General features: G+C 41.2%; 2 protein-coding genes across 7 annotated transcripts in view; both read left to right on the forward strand.

The window, feature by feature from the left end:
• Nucleotides 1–5,861, forward strand: part of LOC116088628 (U3 small nucleolar RNA-associated protein 14 homolog B) — a 10,045-nt gene extending 4,184 nt beyond the window's left edge. Inside the window, exons 1-3 of one of the 3 annotated variants that reach the window (XM_031368125.1) lie at nt 1,443–1,591; nt 2,563–4,826; nt 4,920–5,861. In XM_031368125.1, coding sequence (XP_031223985.1) covers nt 2,700–4,826; nt 4,920–4,982 — 2,190 coding nt within the window. In that variant the 5' untranslated portion in view covers nt 1,443–1,591; nt 2,563–2,699 and the 3' untranslated portion in view covers nt 4,983–5,861. Of the gene's footprint in view, nt 1–1,442; nt 1,592–2,562 lie in introns of those variants that run through there. The other 2 variants (XM_031368124.1, XM_031368123.1) reach the window with 2 other exon arrangements.
• Nucleotides 1–15,964, forward strand: part of Acsl3 (acyl-CoA synthetase long chain family member 3) — a 53,531-nt gene that overhangs the window by 4,189 nt on the left and 33,378 nt on the right. Inside the window, exon 2 of one of the 4 annotated variants that reach the window (XM_031368127.1) lies at nt 1,443–1,591. The exons of 2 other annotated variants lie outside the window; for them this stretch is intronic. The gene's annotated coding sequence lies outside the window, so the exon portion shown is untranslated. Of the gene's footprint in view, nt 1–1,442; nt 1,592–4,734; nt 4,827–15,964 lie in introns of those variants that run through there. One more of the 4 variants, XM_031368130.1, reaches the window with a different exon arrangement.

The raw sequence follows: 15,964 nt of genomic DNA on the forward strand, positions 1-15,964 counted from the left end.
ATTAACGTAGTTTTACTTTCTTTGTTTCTAGTTTTCAAATTCTTTAGTAATTTGCATTTGTGTATATCTTAATTATTTCACAAAAGACTGTATGGAAAATTCACAAACTAGTGGTTTCTTCTTCGTAAGTACTAGTTACCATTTTGCCAATTCTGTGCATTAGTGCTTGCTTCCTGCAAGAGTTCCTTGTAAAGTGTAGCACCCCTGTCCTTCCTACTGTGCTTTGATGGACAGAAACATGAGTCTAGAACTAGGGGTGCCTGGACTGGAACCCTCTTACTTGACGACTGTCCTTTAGCAGCTTATTTAACTTTTCTGGGCCTCGGTTTCTTTACTGAATGGTGGTGATAACAGAACCTATTGTTCACTGCAGTGAGACTTTAAATAATCGTCTGCAGCATTGTCAATGAACATGAGCCAAGAGCCAATTTATTTGTTTTTAGAGAATGTAAAAAGGTTTTCATATTTGACTTTGTCTCCCCTCCCCCTGCCTTTTTCTTTCTTTTTCTTTTTTTTTTTTTGGTTTTTCAAGACAGGGCTTCTCTGTATAGCCTTGGTTGTCCTGGAACTCACTCACTCTGTAGACCAGGCTGGTTTCGAACTCAGAAATCTGCCTGCCTATGCCTCCCAAGTTCTGGGATTAAAGGTGTGCGGCACCACCGCCTGGCTCCCCATGCCTTTTTCAAGACAGGGTCTCTCTGTATAACCCTGAATGTTCGACAATGTGCTCTGTAAACCATGCTGGCCTCAAACTCAACAGATCTGCCTGTCTCTGCCTCCTGAGCGCTGGGATTAAGGGTGTATATCACCACTGCCTGGCTTTGCCTTCTCTCATGAAGTAGTATCATTAAGCTTCTATATACAGTCCCACTTAAGGAAGTGCCTTATGTATTAGGAACCTCTTTAGTAGAGTTGGAGCTATCCTGTGTAAATAGAAAACCATAAATTGGGACATTAACTAGATTTTGTTCTAATATTTAAAAAATTTCTAGTGTGTGTGCACATACACACTACACATTACACACACGCACACGTGCACACACACACGTGTGCACGTGCACATTGGAGCCCTTGAGAGTCCATTTGAGTGCATGCCACAATACATAGGTGAAGGTCAGAGGACAACATTGGAGTTTGTTCTTTCTGGCCTTTATGTGGGGTCTGGGTACTGAACTCAGTTCACTAGGCTTCAGTGGCAAGCCTTTACTTGCTGAGTCATCTTTCTGACCACATCCTTTAGTTTTGTTCTGTTTTAGTTAATATAAGTTAACTGGCCTTTAGAATTCTTGGGAAAATTGAATTTCTACACGTTAGCGCATTGCAAGCAGACTGACACTGTGGCATTCTCAATCAGATAATGGGCATCTACTTTTATTACTTACAAGGCTTATGTCATATGACACAAATTCAGGTGGCATTTTTTTTTTTTTTTTTTGAAACAGGGTCTAACTGTTTACTCCAAGCTGGCCTTGAACTTGCTGTGAGGCTCAGGTTGGCCTTGAACTTGAGATCCATCTGCCCTAGCCTCCTGAGTGGTATATCACCAACTTTGGGTTGCTGAGTGGATTGCCATCCGTGTATATAAAACTTGGTATGTACATTGGAATCAGTCACTTATTTCTCAGACTTTGTTTTCTTTCTAAAGTTTTTCTTACGGTGGGGTGGGGCAGGCTTTTTTATTTTTATTTTTTTCTTTTAATGTAACCCCATGCTTTTTGTTGTTGTTTTGTTTTGTTTTTCTTTTTAATGTAACCCCATGCTGGCCTTGGTTTTAAAATCTCCTCAGTGTCCCAGGTGCTGGGATTATAGGCATGCAACACTGTGACTTCAATTTTTGTAACAGGACAATTGAAATTCCTAGAAGCAAACTGGTAGTTTAGGAGGATCAGCTGTGCCTCTTTCCTTGCTTCTCTGCCCTTCTCTGTTTTAATTTGCTTTTCCTGTTTTCTCTCTTCCTTTTTTCTTATTCTTCTATCTCTGTTTTTGTATTAAGCAGGAGCAAGCATTCTGAATTTGATAGGTTAACAAATTTACATTAAGGTTCAACTATTGAGTACCAAGGGGATTAGAGTGTATCCTTTGGGGAGGCATAGAACAGAGGCTTGGGGCAGATCCAGTCAAGAACCTGCATGATTTCATTCAGTGACTCATAGCAACTCAGAAAGTAATTGCTAGGTGGGATATAGCAAGTGGAGAAGATGGGGGTCTCTTCAGTTGTTACACACAGGAAATGTCTTGAGAAGTGTGTCTTGAGTTGCGTGCCATGATGCTACTAGGACTTGTGATATGGCATTGTCCACAACCATTTGGGCTTCCTGTTGCACTTAATTTCCTGTCCAATCTCTTGTATTTTTATCATGATTCTCTTTTCACCTCCTTTTCTTTTGCTTTGGCTTGAGGTTTTTGTTACCTGGGTCATAACTTTCAGGTGACAGACAGACACAGAGACAGGCTTCTGTGGCATAGGCTGGCCCTGTATATCACGATCCTGGCTGTCTTGTACATTTTATGTGTTGACTTCATGGATTACTGGGGTATTTATCTGGGTCTTTTCTTCTTTAGACATCTCAATAAATAAGATTCTCAGAAAACATCTATGTCAGAGACAGTGGGCAGTAAATAGATGAAGCCAAAGATGAGTGAGACAAGACACTTTTTCAAGAGCTTACAGACCCTGTGAGAGGAAGCAGGCTGCTACCATGAACATGGCCAGGAATGTGACAGACCTTCTGGCTTTGAGCCAGCAGGAAGAACTATTGGATTTGCCAGACAACTACCCACTGAGTACAAGTGAAGATGAGGGGGACAGCGATGGAGAACGGAAACATCAAAAGCTCCTGGAAGCAGTTGGTTCCCTTGGTAGAAAGAATAAATGGAAGTTGGCAGAGAGATCTGAGGCTAGTCGGATGGTATCAGAGTTCAATGTCACCTCTGGAGGATCAGGTGAAAAGCTGGCCCTTTCCGATTTGCTTGGGTCTGCTACAACATTATCTGCCTTGGCTGCTGTGAAAAAACAGCTGCATAGAGTCAAGTCAAAGACTCTGACCACACCCCTTAACAAAGAAGAGGCTGACCGGGCCCTCAGGGAAGCAGCATTCAGCAAAACCTCACAAATGCTCTCCAAGTGGGATCCTGTCGTTCTGAAGAACCGGCAAGCAGAGCAGTTGGTTTTTCCTCTGGAGAAGGAGCCGCCAGCTGTTGCTCCCATTGAACATGTCTTCACTGGCTGGAAAGCAAGAACCCCCCTGGAACAAGAAGTTTTTAACCTTCTTCATAAGAACAAGCAGCCAGTAACAGACCCTTTATTGACTCCTGTGGAAAAAGCCTCCGTCAAAGCCATGAGTCTGGAAGAAGCCAAGATACGCCGAGCAGAGCTTCAGAGGATGCGAGCTCTGCAGTCCTATTATGAGGCTAGAGCTCGAAGAGAGAAGAGAATCAAGAGTAAAAAGTATCACAGAGTTCTAAAGAAAGGAAAGGCCAAGAAAGCCTTAAAAGAGTTTGAGGAGCTGTGGAAAGACTGCCCAAGTGCTGCATTGCAAGAACTGGAAAAAATGGAAAAGGCCAGAATAACAGAACGGATGAGCCTTAAGCACCAGGGCAGTGGGCAATGGGCAAAGTCAAAGGCAATTATGGCCAAGTATGACCTGGAGGCTCGGAAAGCTATGCAAGAACAATTGGCTAAGAACAGAGAACTGACACAGAAGCTCCAGGTAGGTTCAGAGAGTGAGGAAGAGGACGGATGCACAGAAGAGGGAATAGTCCCTGTCTCTGATGGAATGGATGACCTACAGATGAATGCAGGTGATGCAAATCCCTGGATGCTTAGCAGTTGCAACAGCAATGCAAAAAGGGGGAAGATCAAGACAGACCCTGAACAGATGCTTGAATTCGGGGCCCATGAGTCTTCTGAGAGTGAGGGAGATGAAAGACCAGTGGCAGAAGAACTTGTGTTGAAAAAAAGATCCTTTCAAGAAAGAGTTGATCCCAACAATGCTAAGCCAATAGATGGCCAAGAAACACAAGACTCTAATAGCCAGGAGGTATTATCAGAATCAAGAGTACAGAAACTCAACAAGGAAAGTCATCAGCCTGAGAGTCAAAAAATGAGTTCAGAGGAAGCTGTTCTCCATATCCAGAGAGAGGACCCTGCCTCAGAGAAGTTCTTGGTGCCTCAAAGGCTAAAGAGAGCACATGTTCTAGAACAACAAGGAGAATTGAGCAAAGGGGGCTATTATCCAAAAAGAGGGCTCTCTAGACCTTTGTTGAAAGGGGAGTGGAAGAAGATGAAGCTACCCACCAACCCTGATGCCTCTGGAGGGAAGAAAAAGAAGGAACAAATGATTGATGTACAGAACCTTCTGACGATCCCATCTCATTCTGTAAAGTCTTTGGCAGTGCCCACAGTACAGGAGTTGGAAGATGGAGTGGAGACAGATCACAAGCAGCTAATAAAGGAAGCTTTTGCTGGGGATGATGTCATAAGAGAGTTCTTAAAAGAGAAAAGGGAAGCTATAGAGGCAAGTAAACCAAAGGACTTGGACTTGTCATTGCCTGGATGGGGTGAGTGGGTTGGTATGGGCCAGAAGCCCAGTGCTAAGAAAAGGCGCCGTTTTCTTATTAAAGCTTCTGAAAGTTCTCCAAGAAAAGACAAGAATTTGCCGAATGTGATTATCAGTGAGAAGCGCAACATCCATGCGGCTGCTCATCAGGTGCGGGTGGTTCCACATCCATTCACCCACCACCAGCAATTTGAAAGGACTATCCAGAACCCTATTGGGTACACATGGAACACCCAGAGGGCCTTCCAAAAGCTGACAGTTCCCAAGGTTTGCACCAAACTAGGCCATATCATTAAGCCCATAAAAGCAGAAAATGTAGGGTACCGCTCTTCCTCAAGGTCTGACCTCTCTATCCTACAGAGCAATCGGAAGTGCCTCTCCAGAAAACAGCAAAAACAGCTGAAGAAAAGTTCTGCAGATTAAGCTGCCAGTGGAGTAGTGTCTTCGTCCTGGAGCTAGGAACCTCTCTTGGTTCTTGTTTTTCTTGGTTGCATCATCGTGCTTCAGGGTCATTTCCTAAATTGTCAGACACTGTGTACTTAAGCCACATTGTAGAAATAAGGCATTTTTTATCTAGTAAAGAGCTTATATTCCATTTTGAGATTTATGATAAATTTAGAAATTATTCATTCATGGGAAAAATATTGAGTACCTATATTGGTACCTACCCTAGGCTTAGGGAGGGATGAATGGACAGAGAAATTCAGGCTGGGATTGGGCAGAGGAAGCATGGGCAGCAAAAAAATGCTTAATTAGTTTAGATATTAAGTTAATAGATCCTGATATAGTGGCTCATATATGTAATCAGCATTCTGAGGGGCTAAGGATCATTTAGTTGAGGCTACAGAATGAGAACTTGGCTCAAAAAAAAAAAAAAAACCAGAACAAGCCAAAAGGATTCTAGGAAGAGTTAACAGCAGAATGAGCAAATTTAGACTTGGAGAAGACAGACAAGGAAGATAGCGGCAAATAGAACTTAAGAATAAAGTGTTGCATAGTACTACTAGGATTGTAGCTTTCCCGGTGCAAAATGGGAACTCCCTTTTCTTAGTGGGTTTCCTTTTCTCCACCTGATCTAGGGAACCTGACCCCAATCTACCTGAGGAATGTCCTGTATCCTTGGAGGAAATTACAGGTTCAATTTCCTGGAATGTCTTTCCATGCAAATGAGGTATCCCCTGAACCTTAAACCTCAGTTCATGAAACTTCACCCTAAGAACTCCTTTCCACTCTCCAGGATTAATGTGGATAGCCCTTGATTGACCCTGAGTAAAGTATATGCGCACAAGCTCTTTCATTGACTACTGTCTGTCTAAGAGAGCTGTTTTCTGAAAGTTGTAACCCTGAAATCTTCCGAGACCCCTTCCCCCAGCATTCACTACCAGACCTGGATCCTTCTGACCCACCAGTTCTGGACTTCGTTTCATCCTTTTCTGCCTGGCGTGTAAAAGAAGAGTTGGACCACAGAACTTGGCTTGAGCCCATCCTTCCCTGCCTGGCATACTGTGGAAATCGGCTCTGCTTCATCCTTCCTTCCCCTCGGTGTCCTGCCTGGACATCCCAAGGGAAGAAGAGGAAAAAACGGAAGCACAAAGTGTGACAGAATCGGGGGTACTGAAAAATCAGTTATGGAGGGCCTTAAATGCTCTGCAGAGAAATTTATAATTATTCTTTTCATCTCTTTTTCTCTTAGGCAAAGTAGAGGAATTAAGACTTGGATAGGAGATTGTTGTGGCATTTGTGTTAAAGGAGTGAGTGCCAAGTGTGCCAGGATGTGTTGTATTCATGGAGGAAGAGTTGAAAATATCAGTTATAGAAGTTGGGGTGGGCATGAGCAGGAGAGCTGGATGACCGGAAGTAAATGGAGAGTAAGGGAGGAAGGGAATTTTATTGGATTTCTTGAAGTTTGAGCAGGGTTTTAGACCTGGGAGGATTTAGCTTTCCATTTTTACTTACTCTTGGTAAGATGGAAGAATATATTTAAGTGGGATGGAGAATTTAAGTTTTAGAAATTTTGTATATTTTTAAAATGTAAAGCTATGTATTGTGGGACAGCCTTGCAATCCCAGCACTTGGGAGCAGGCAGAAGCAGAAGGATAGCTGAAAGTTAAAGGCCAGGAAGGGTCTATATAATTCCTGTTCTAAGATTCACTTAGAGGAGGGGAGTCTTGAGGTAGTGATGGCTGGATGGTGGAGTGAGGGAGTGGTAAAGTTGACTCCTTGAATGTAGGATTAGATACTCATGTTTTTTTCCTTTTTCAATACTCATGTTTTAGAGTAATTGGTGCTCAAGATTTTTATCAAGAATGTGGCTGCCAGTGAATCCATCTTTGGTCTTTGGGACCAGATTAGCCATGAGATGAGTCATGTCCAGAGTACAGGTCAGAGAGAGCAGATCAATAGATGAAGGACTTTGGAGTACTCAGAGGCCATTATAACTATTCATTTTAAAAATGTTGAATTAATTTTTTATTGATAGGAATCTCGTTCTGGGGATCTGCACATCAAACTTTTTTATATTTCTGCCTTGTTTAGTTTGGGTCATTTTAGTGAGGCACTTTTGGTGAACATAGTATTTACCAAAAAGGAATACATTCTATGGCAAAATTTGAGTAGGGCAAATCTGTCAAAAGAGGCTAAATTTAGGGTCACAGGGAGTTCCTAAGCTTATAAAATAGATGCCAAGAAAGTGTGTGTGTGTGCGTGTGTGTGTGTCTGTGTCTGTGTCCATGTGTAACTTGGCCTCAGAAAATCTAGGCAAGTGCTCTGGTATTGAGCTACATCCTTAGCTTTGTTTCTTTTTTTAGACAGGGTCTTGCTGTGCATCTTAGACCTTGATAGGCCAGGCTGGCAAGCTGGATTGGCTTTGAACTTTCTATTCTGCCTCCCCAGTAATCCCCTGTGATTAATAATACATTTCTTCTATGGCACTGGGGTTGAACTTACAGATCTTATGTTTGCTATTCATGAACTTTGTCAACAAGCTATATCTGCAGCCACCTCCCCATACTGTGCCCCTACCAAGGGATTTTTTTTCTTCTTTTTTTGTTTTTAGGTTGCCTAGGCCAGACCAGAAATTGCCATTTAGTTCAGATAGTCTTTCAATTTAGAATCTTAAAGCCTAAACTTCCCAAGTAGCCAGGTTCATAGGCATGTATCATTATATAACAACTTATTATATAACATTTGTACTTTATGTGTGTTCGTGTGTGTGTGTGTGTGTGTGTGTGTGTTCAGTGCCTGCCTGCCCATGCCCATCCACTCACCCACCCACCTACCCATGTGATGTATGCTTCACCAGGTTCTGTGATGATGGCTGCTAGGAATTGAGTAATGAGTACAAGACACTTCTTCATGCATAGAGAAATAAGCATTTACTTAATTACAGGCACAATAGGTACTGCTAAGGCAAAACACAGAATGTGGTGAGATTGGAAAGCTTTAAGTGGTGCTGGGCAAATCCAGGAGGAGAGGGATAGTAGCAGGGACATAGGGGACAGTGGAGCATGCCAGGCCAGAGACTCACAGCAGTTGGAATGAGGTGGGGACCTGACACTGGGGACAGTACAAAAGGCCCAGAAGGTGAGTACTCCGGGGACTCGTAGATAAAACTCGACCTAAAGTATAAGACCTCAGATCAGAGAAAGGTAAAAGGTGAAAAAGCCTCTCGTAAATGCTGTGAACTGGGAAAATGAGGGAGCTTGCAGATTGTGCTGTGCCAACAGACCAGCTGTATCTGAAGTCAGTTTATAATCTAATATATTAAATTTAGTAATTAATCTTTTTAGTCGGGTACATAAAATTTATAATTCTATAGAGTTGTTTTTTTGTCATAAAGATCTCCAGGCTGTCTTCAAACTTCACAATCTAAAAGCCTGCCTACCTGTGGCACAATGCCTAGTTTAAGTTGTATGTTGTATTGAGCAAGATCTCACTGTGTAGTCCTGGCTTGCCTAAACTTGCTATGTAGACTAAACTGTATTTGAACTTGTAGCTATTCATCTGCTTCAGTCCCTTCCCAAAACCCCCTCCCTCCCTCCCTCTGTCTTCCCTTCCTGTCCCCCCCTTTCTCATCCCCCTCCCCTCCTTCTTCCCTTCCTTTCTTTTTTATGACAAGGTCTCTGTGGAACCCTGGGTGTCCTGGAACTTGTTATATAGACCAGGCTGGCCTCTCTACCTCTTAAATTCTGGAATATTCATGAGCCATGTTTCAGGTTGTATGTTTAGAACAGATATATTTCAAGTTAGTGTTTGGATTCTCCAGGTTCTGTTTAGTTTGTTAAAAAAAAGTTATATACTGGCTCAATGGTTTATGATTTTTAGTATATAAAATTGGTTCCTGTCTGAATGTGTGTGGAAATAATTTGTTCACATTTCCTTAAGAGTTTCTTATGTAAGAACATAAAGAACATAAAGTTGACAATTTAGAAATACTAATTTTGCATCCAAAACATGGCCACTGCTGATATTTTTCTGTTTGCTAAAAAGTGAAACTATATCGTGTATATTCAGTTTTCAGCCTATTCTTGTTAGTATGTCACAAGCAATTACAGTGTTAGCAGATGTTTAAAATATTTGTAGTGGCTGTATAATCTACTGAATGTACGTGTCACAGTGTGTTTGATAGTTCCCAGTTACTGTGTATTTGCCCATTTCCTTTTGAATGCCTGTTACAAATGACTTACTAAAATATTCCTGGAAGTGAAGCAGTGGATAAAGGCTATGAAGAAGTTGAGTGCTCGTAATAAAAATTGTAAACTTGCTTTCTAAGTGGTGCTTCATTCTTGTGCCCTCATCACAAGGGTGGCATATTTTACTAGTGCTTGCATTATGGACTCAGAGTTAGAAGACACTTTCATTTCAGTTTCTTTTTGACAGGGTCTCTATTACATAACACTGGTTGCCCTGGAACTTGTTATGTAGATCAGACTAGTCTTGAACTCATAGAGCTCCTTCTATTATCTTTAATGTTTTGTGTATATAAAAAACCAAAATGATTCTATAAAGAACTTAGCCTCTTGAATATTTTGGTTAAACCAGACTCTGTGAAGTTTGGACTTAAATGATCACCATACTTATCCATTACATATATTCTACTGAAAGACTTGAAGAACAAGGCTAGTTAGCAGAACCCCTCAGTGATTTACTGTTTGTTGAGTAAGTTGATAGAAAACCCAGCTAACCAGATTTTATATTATCCCCTTGCTTTCTGGGGGATTTCTAGCCTATTTTTCAGAAGCAAAGGCATACAATTCCTTATATTTTCTATGATGTTTCTTGTTTTACTCTTTTGGGAATAAATTCATAAAGGAACAAAAATGAAGGAAAACTACAAACAGTTATTGAGTACATGCTATGTAATGTATTCTGTGTTGCTTGGGCTAAGAATTTCAGAAATGAGTCATTAATATGCCCACCTCTTTGAAGTGTAGGTGGAAACCAGCAAAACCCATAGAGGTTTATTTAAAGCATTGGGTTCTTAGAGAAAAGACCCGAAGCAGTTGCTAGAAGACTTCATAAAGAAGTGACATCAGAGTTGGAGTTTGGACAATTGGAGCTGTGTAAAAGCACTGGAATTAATGAGGAGAGGGTGGAGAAACGTAGTGGGATTTGTAAATCCTCAGAGTGGCTACGACTGTTACATTGTCCATTGTGTGGGATATCTGTCAGCAGCCCTCCGCTCCACCAGTACTAAACCCCCACAAGGGCTGGGTTGTGCATCCCGTCACAGGACGGGGTGCTACACTTTACAGGGAACTCTTGCAGGAAGCAAGCACTAATGCACAGAATTAGCAAAATGATAACTAGTACTTACAAAGAGGAAACCACTCTCAGCAAAGAGTGAAACAAACTGAACAGCATGCCCAGTTTTCAACAGATGCTTGACGATTAGCTAATAATTACTTCTGGATTTAAAATAGTTTTTCACCTTAATGGCCTGAGTATATATACACAGAAGATAATGCTACTTTAGGAGAGAAGGCAGTAAGCAACAAAACATTTATTTATTTATTTATTTATTTATTTATTTATTTATTTATTTATTTTCCAGACAGGGTTTCTCTGTGTAGTCCTGGCTGTCCTGGAACTCACTCAGGCTGGCCTCGAACTCGGAAATCTGCCTGCCTCTGCCTTCCAAATGCTGGGATTAAAGGCGTGTGCCACCACCGCTCAGCTAACAAAACACTCTACATCCTCTAAAACAAATAAATGGCTCACATTTATTGACAGCAATTCTGAGATATTTAAAGATATCTCACTACATTATTGTTCTCACTGCAGTGAACAATAGGTTCTGTTATCACCACCATTCAGTAAAGAAACCGAGGCCCAGAAAAGTTAAATAAGCTGCTAACGGACAGTTGTCAAGTAAGAGGGTTCCAGTCCAGGCACCCCTAGTTCTAGACTCATGTTTCTGTCCATCAAAGCACAGTAGGAAGGACAGGGGTGCTACACTTTACAAGGAACTCTTGCAGGAAGCAAGCACTAATGCACAGAATTGGCAAAATGATAACTAGTACTTACGAAGAAGAAACCACTCACAGGAAAGGGTGTGGATTTTCTGTACAGTCTTTTGTGAAATAATTAAATGTAAAATACTAAAGAATTTGAAAACTAGAAACAAAGAAAATAAAGCTATCTTAATTAAAATAAAGATTGTTAAAAAAAAAAAAAGGCTTCAAGGAAAAGAATCTACCAGGATTCTGTACTGATTATAAAGGCCAAAGCACCAACTCCTCCCGTCCCCCAGCAGCTCAGGTCAACACGGTTTAATTCTTTCTCAGCCATAGTCTCTGCTAACACTCCCTTAAAAATTTGAGGTCAAAACCTCTGTTAGGGCTGGAGAGATGGCTCAGCGGCTAAGAGCACTGACTGCTCTTCCAGAGGTTCTGAGTTCAATTCCCAGCAACCACATGGTGGTTCACAACCATCTATAATGGGATACAATGCCTTCTTCTGGTGTGTCTGAAGACAGCTATAGTGTACTCATACATAAATTAAATAAATCTTTAAAAAAAATAAAATACCCCCCCCCCCAAAAAAAAAACAAACAAACCTCTGTTAATGGTGACTGGGTGGTGTTGGTGCACACCTTTAATCCCAGTACTCTGGGGCAGATAGATCCCAGGGTTCAAAGCCAGCCTGGGCTTCACAGAGAAACTTTGTCTCAAATCAAACCAAACCAACCCCAACTTTCTCATTAGTTTCTAATTGAAAATAAATGAGAAAGTAGCTCTTTGAAGGAGAGTGAATAAAAGGATGACCTGGTACTTGTAAAGTGGTGGTGATGTTAAATCATGAGGCTTACCAGAATGCTGGCGGAAGAGATTGTGAGGAAAGCATTGGGTAGGAATCCACTGAAGGATGTGGTAGAAGAGGGACTATTACAGATTAGAGGGACACGTAGGTGCCATGGCAACGGAGGGATCATGTCTAGAGGAGTTGGGAATTTGGGCAGGGAACATTTAGGCTGCTGTGATTAACTAAAATCAGGTCAGGAAAGGCATTGAAGGATCGGTCAGGTGTGATTCAAGCAGTGGACAGCACAAAGACACCTTGCAACATCTCATATGGGAGGTTTATTGGGAAGGGGACTTTGTAGAGGCTGTCACTGAGTGGGGCTGGAAGGGAAAAGCAGGGAGAGGAAGCACTTTTTTTTTTTATAAGGGGATATAGCGCATCTGCATGGGGGGGAGGATATGAGACTTGTGGCAAGGGTGGAAATGTGTCCGACTGGACAGCTAGCAATGACCTATCTTGCTGTTGCTGGATCCTTGAGGGCAGGCCTGTGGAAATGCCTGATTGCTAATAGAAAATGTAGGTATAGATGAGGTCAGAGAAGGATGGAATAGAATTAGAATCGGATTATATTAAATGATTCTGTACTATGAAATAAAAAACATTTTTTTTTATTTGTGTATATGTCTGCATACTGGTGCATGCTGTTGCACTCTTGTGGAGGCCAGGACAACCTATGGGCATTGGTTCTTTATTCCATTTTGCAAATCCCCAAGATAGAACCTGGGTTGATAGGTACTTGGTGGCAAGTACTTTTAGTCATCTCTGGTCTAAGCATCTTTTTGTTTTTAAATGTCTGCTGGAAGAGCTTGATGACATAAACGGGCACTAGTGTACACGTCCAGCCTATTGAGTGTTTCCTTTGTTTGTTTGTTTTTTGAGACTGGGTTTCTCTGTGTAGCCCTGGCTGTCCTGGACCAGGCTGGCCTGGAACTCAGAAATCCGCCTGCCTCTGCCTCCCAAGTGCTGGGATTAAAGGTGTGCGCCACCACTGCCCGGCTGAGAGTTTTCTTTTTTTGAAGGGCAGGTTTCTGGGTTATTTTTTGGAGGTTGAAAGGTTGAGCAGGTGCCAGCCCAGATGGGCAGGTCTGTCTTCTATTCTGTGCTCATTATGTAAATCTGAACTTTCCTGTTGATATTATTGAATATCCTAAGTATTTTTTTTTGTGAGAAATGTCTGTATTGCCAATTGTTTTAATTATGAGTACTAACTACACAGATAGTTATTTGCCCTTTAAAAGTGATCTTAGTTGTAAAATAACTTCATAGGCCTGTGACCTGTGGGGCAGCGTCCGTTCTTCTTTCCCCACTCCCCATCCCAGCTCCGCATATCTCTATCTGCAGATTTTAATGATCTGCATCGAAGTTTCTGTGTTAAAGGATGTTTAATAGAGCTGGGCGGTGGTGGCGCACGCCTTTAATCCCAGCACTTGGGAGGCAGTGGCAGGTGGATTTCTGAGTTCAAGGCCAGGCTAGTCTACAGCGTGAGTTCCAGGACAGCCAGAGCTACACAGAGAAAACCTGTCTCAAAAAAAAAAGAAACCAAAAAACAAAACAAAAAAAGAATGCTTAATAACATTAAATTATATTAATTTTTAATAATTTAATAAATTATAAAATGTTCCCTTTAACAGTTATTTGTTTTTTATTTTAAGTTTTATTTACATATTTTTGCTTTTATTCAGACTGTATTACCGTGATGCTGGTTTTGTTACTATAAAAGTAAACATAAGACTAGAAATTCCACTTGTTCCTGTTGACTTGATCTCTGGCCTGGATTCCTGCTGTTTGAGGCAGGAGAATGTTTTTGAATTTCTTCTAAAGTGAAGCAGGAAGTTTTAGTTATCAGAAAAACCAAAACAAACTAGGATGAATTAATCTTAGCATTTCATGTAAAGTGGATTGAGACAGGCTCTCTGGGTAACTCAGCTTGGTCTCCCTTGACATAGCCACCATGCCTGGTTCCTGTAGTGTTTTTGATTTTTTTATTTTTCTCCTTTTCTTTTTAGCCATTCTCAAATACAGTCTCACACATGCAAGTAAGCACCCAGTCACTGAGCTACTGTCAACCTAGTGTGAAGTGTATGTAATTTTAATGTAAAACACGGAGTCATTCTTACCTATCTGGACAGTAATATGTGGAGTATTTATTTTTTATGTAATTACTATTAGTATTTCTCTGTCATTTTCTTACTGTGTTACATAACTTTCTATATTGCTAGGCTATTGTAGAACTTGTATTCATCATTCACTCAAACTATACTTGAAATGAGCACTGACACCCTAGGCTGTTAAAGATGCTTAGTTTGTATATTATTTTATAGGCATAGAAAAAAGACCCTGGTATGCTGGAGACCTGGTGGGGCAGTGACTGCTGGGGGACAATAAGAGGTCTGCGAGGTAGAGCAAAGTAATATAAATAAAAGGATGGAGTGGGAGATGAATGTGGGTGAGCTTGACATCTGAGAGTGAGACTGCCGTGCAGACCACAGACCTGGTCATTTCAGTGTTATGACAATTGTAATTTACGTAGCTGCTGCTGCTTTCGTATTGTCTTCTCAGTACTGGGATTGTGTGTGTGTGTGTGTGTGTGTGTGTGTGTGTGTGTGTGTGTGTGTGTGTGTGTGTGTGTGTGTGTGTGTGTGTGTGTGTTTGTGTAGGGGGGGGGGAGGAGTGCAAAGCCCATCCTGCCTTATAACAGGATGACCTTGAACCTCTAAATCTAGTTTGGGAATACATAAGACAGGTCTTGACAGGCAGTGGTAGCACACGTCTTTAATCCCAGCACTTGGGAAGCAGAGGCAAGTGGATTTCTGAGTTTGAGGCCAGCCTGGTCTACAGAGTGAGTTCCAGGATAGCCAGGGCTACACAGAGAAACACTGTCTTGAAAAACAAAAACAAACAAACAAACAAACAAAAGACCTGTCTCAAAAACTATCACAGAAAAACTAAAATCTCCAAAATTTTGATTTTTTTTTTTTGCTAGAGCCTTGCCTACAATGAACAAGCATTTAAAATCACCTTAAAACTAGAGATTAGAAACTATTATTTCCTTTATACAGTCAAAGACAGAATATACGGAAGCAGCTGTCTTCTGTAGAACATGCCTACCTTACCTTTTCACATTGTATTTTCCCAGCACTTGTTGTTTGAAATGTTTCTATTTTGTCTCTGGCCTTTGGATCTCCCTCCCTCCCTTCTTTCCTTCCATTCGTTTTTCCGAGAAGGGTGTCTGAGTAGCCTTGGCTCTCCTGGAATGCATTCTGTAGTCTAGGCTGGCCTTGAACTTAGGGAGGTGGCCTCTGTTCTCCGAGTGCTGGTGTTAAAGGTGTGTGCCACCACTGCTTTTTTATTTTCTAGTAAAGAAAATTAAAATTCAAAAGTGAAGTTATATTTCTGCTTAAAACAGTATTCATCAAAAACTTAGGCAGTTTACTTTTATGGGTATGGATTCATGGGATGCTGAATGTATTTCTTGTTTGTACTTAGAATTATTCAGACACAAGCAAGCAGGGTGTGGTGGCACATGCCTTTAATCCCATCATGTGGGAGGCAGAGGCAGGTGAATCTTCGTGAATTCTAGGCTATAGCCTGGTCTACATAATTTATTCCAGGACAGCCAAGGCTACATAGACTCTGTCTCAGAAAAACAAACAAACAAACAAACAAGCAACTCCCTCAACAACAACAACAAAAAGTAAGAAAAAAAAACATTTAGATTGTCATATAATCTAGAAGCTAATGTTCTGGGGGTGTGTATGTGTATATATGTTATGTATTTGGCTTTCACTTACAGACAGTTATTAGCCTACATATAAAGGAATATATAAAGTGTACATACTTTATAAACTTTATAAAACACACGTGGCATTCAGTTATTGATTTGCTGACACATGACAGTCACATCAGTTGCTGTCAGTGAGTTGTTAGTACCTGGCACCAGTCACTCTGCTTTTACACTTGAGCTAATACAGAGATGGTTATCCGAGGCACGCTGTTACACCCCATTCCCTACCCCCTTTAATCAAATTCTCATAAACTTACACCTTTGAATGGAGAAAACTTCAAACTGCTTTTGCATATAATATAAAATGTGGATTGTGGCT

Source organism: Mastomys coucha, unplaced genomic scaffold (genome assembly GCF_008632895.1).
Source record: "Mastomys coucha isolate ucsf_1 unplaced genomic scaffold, UCSF_Mcou_1 pScaffold14, whole genome shotgun sequence".
Taxonomy (NCBI): Eukaryota; Metazoa; Chordata; class Mammalia; order Rodentia; family Muridae; genus Mastomys; species Mastomys coucha.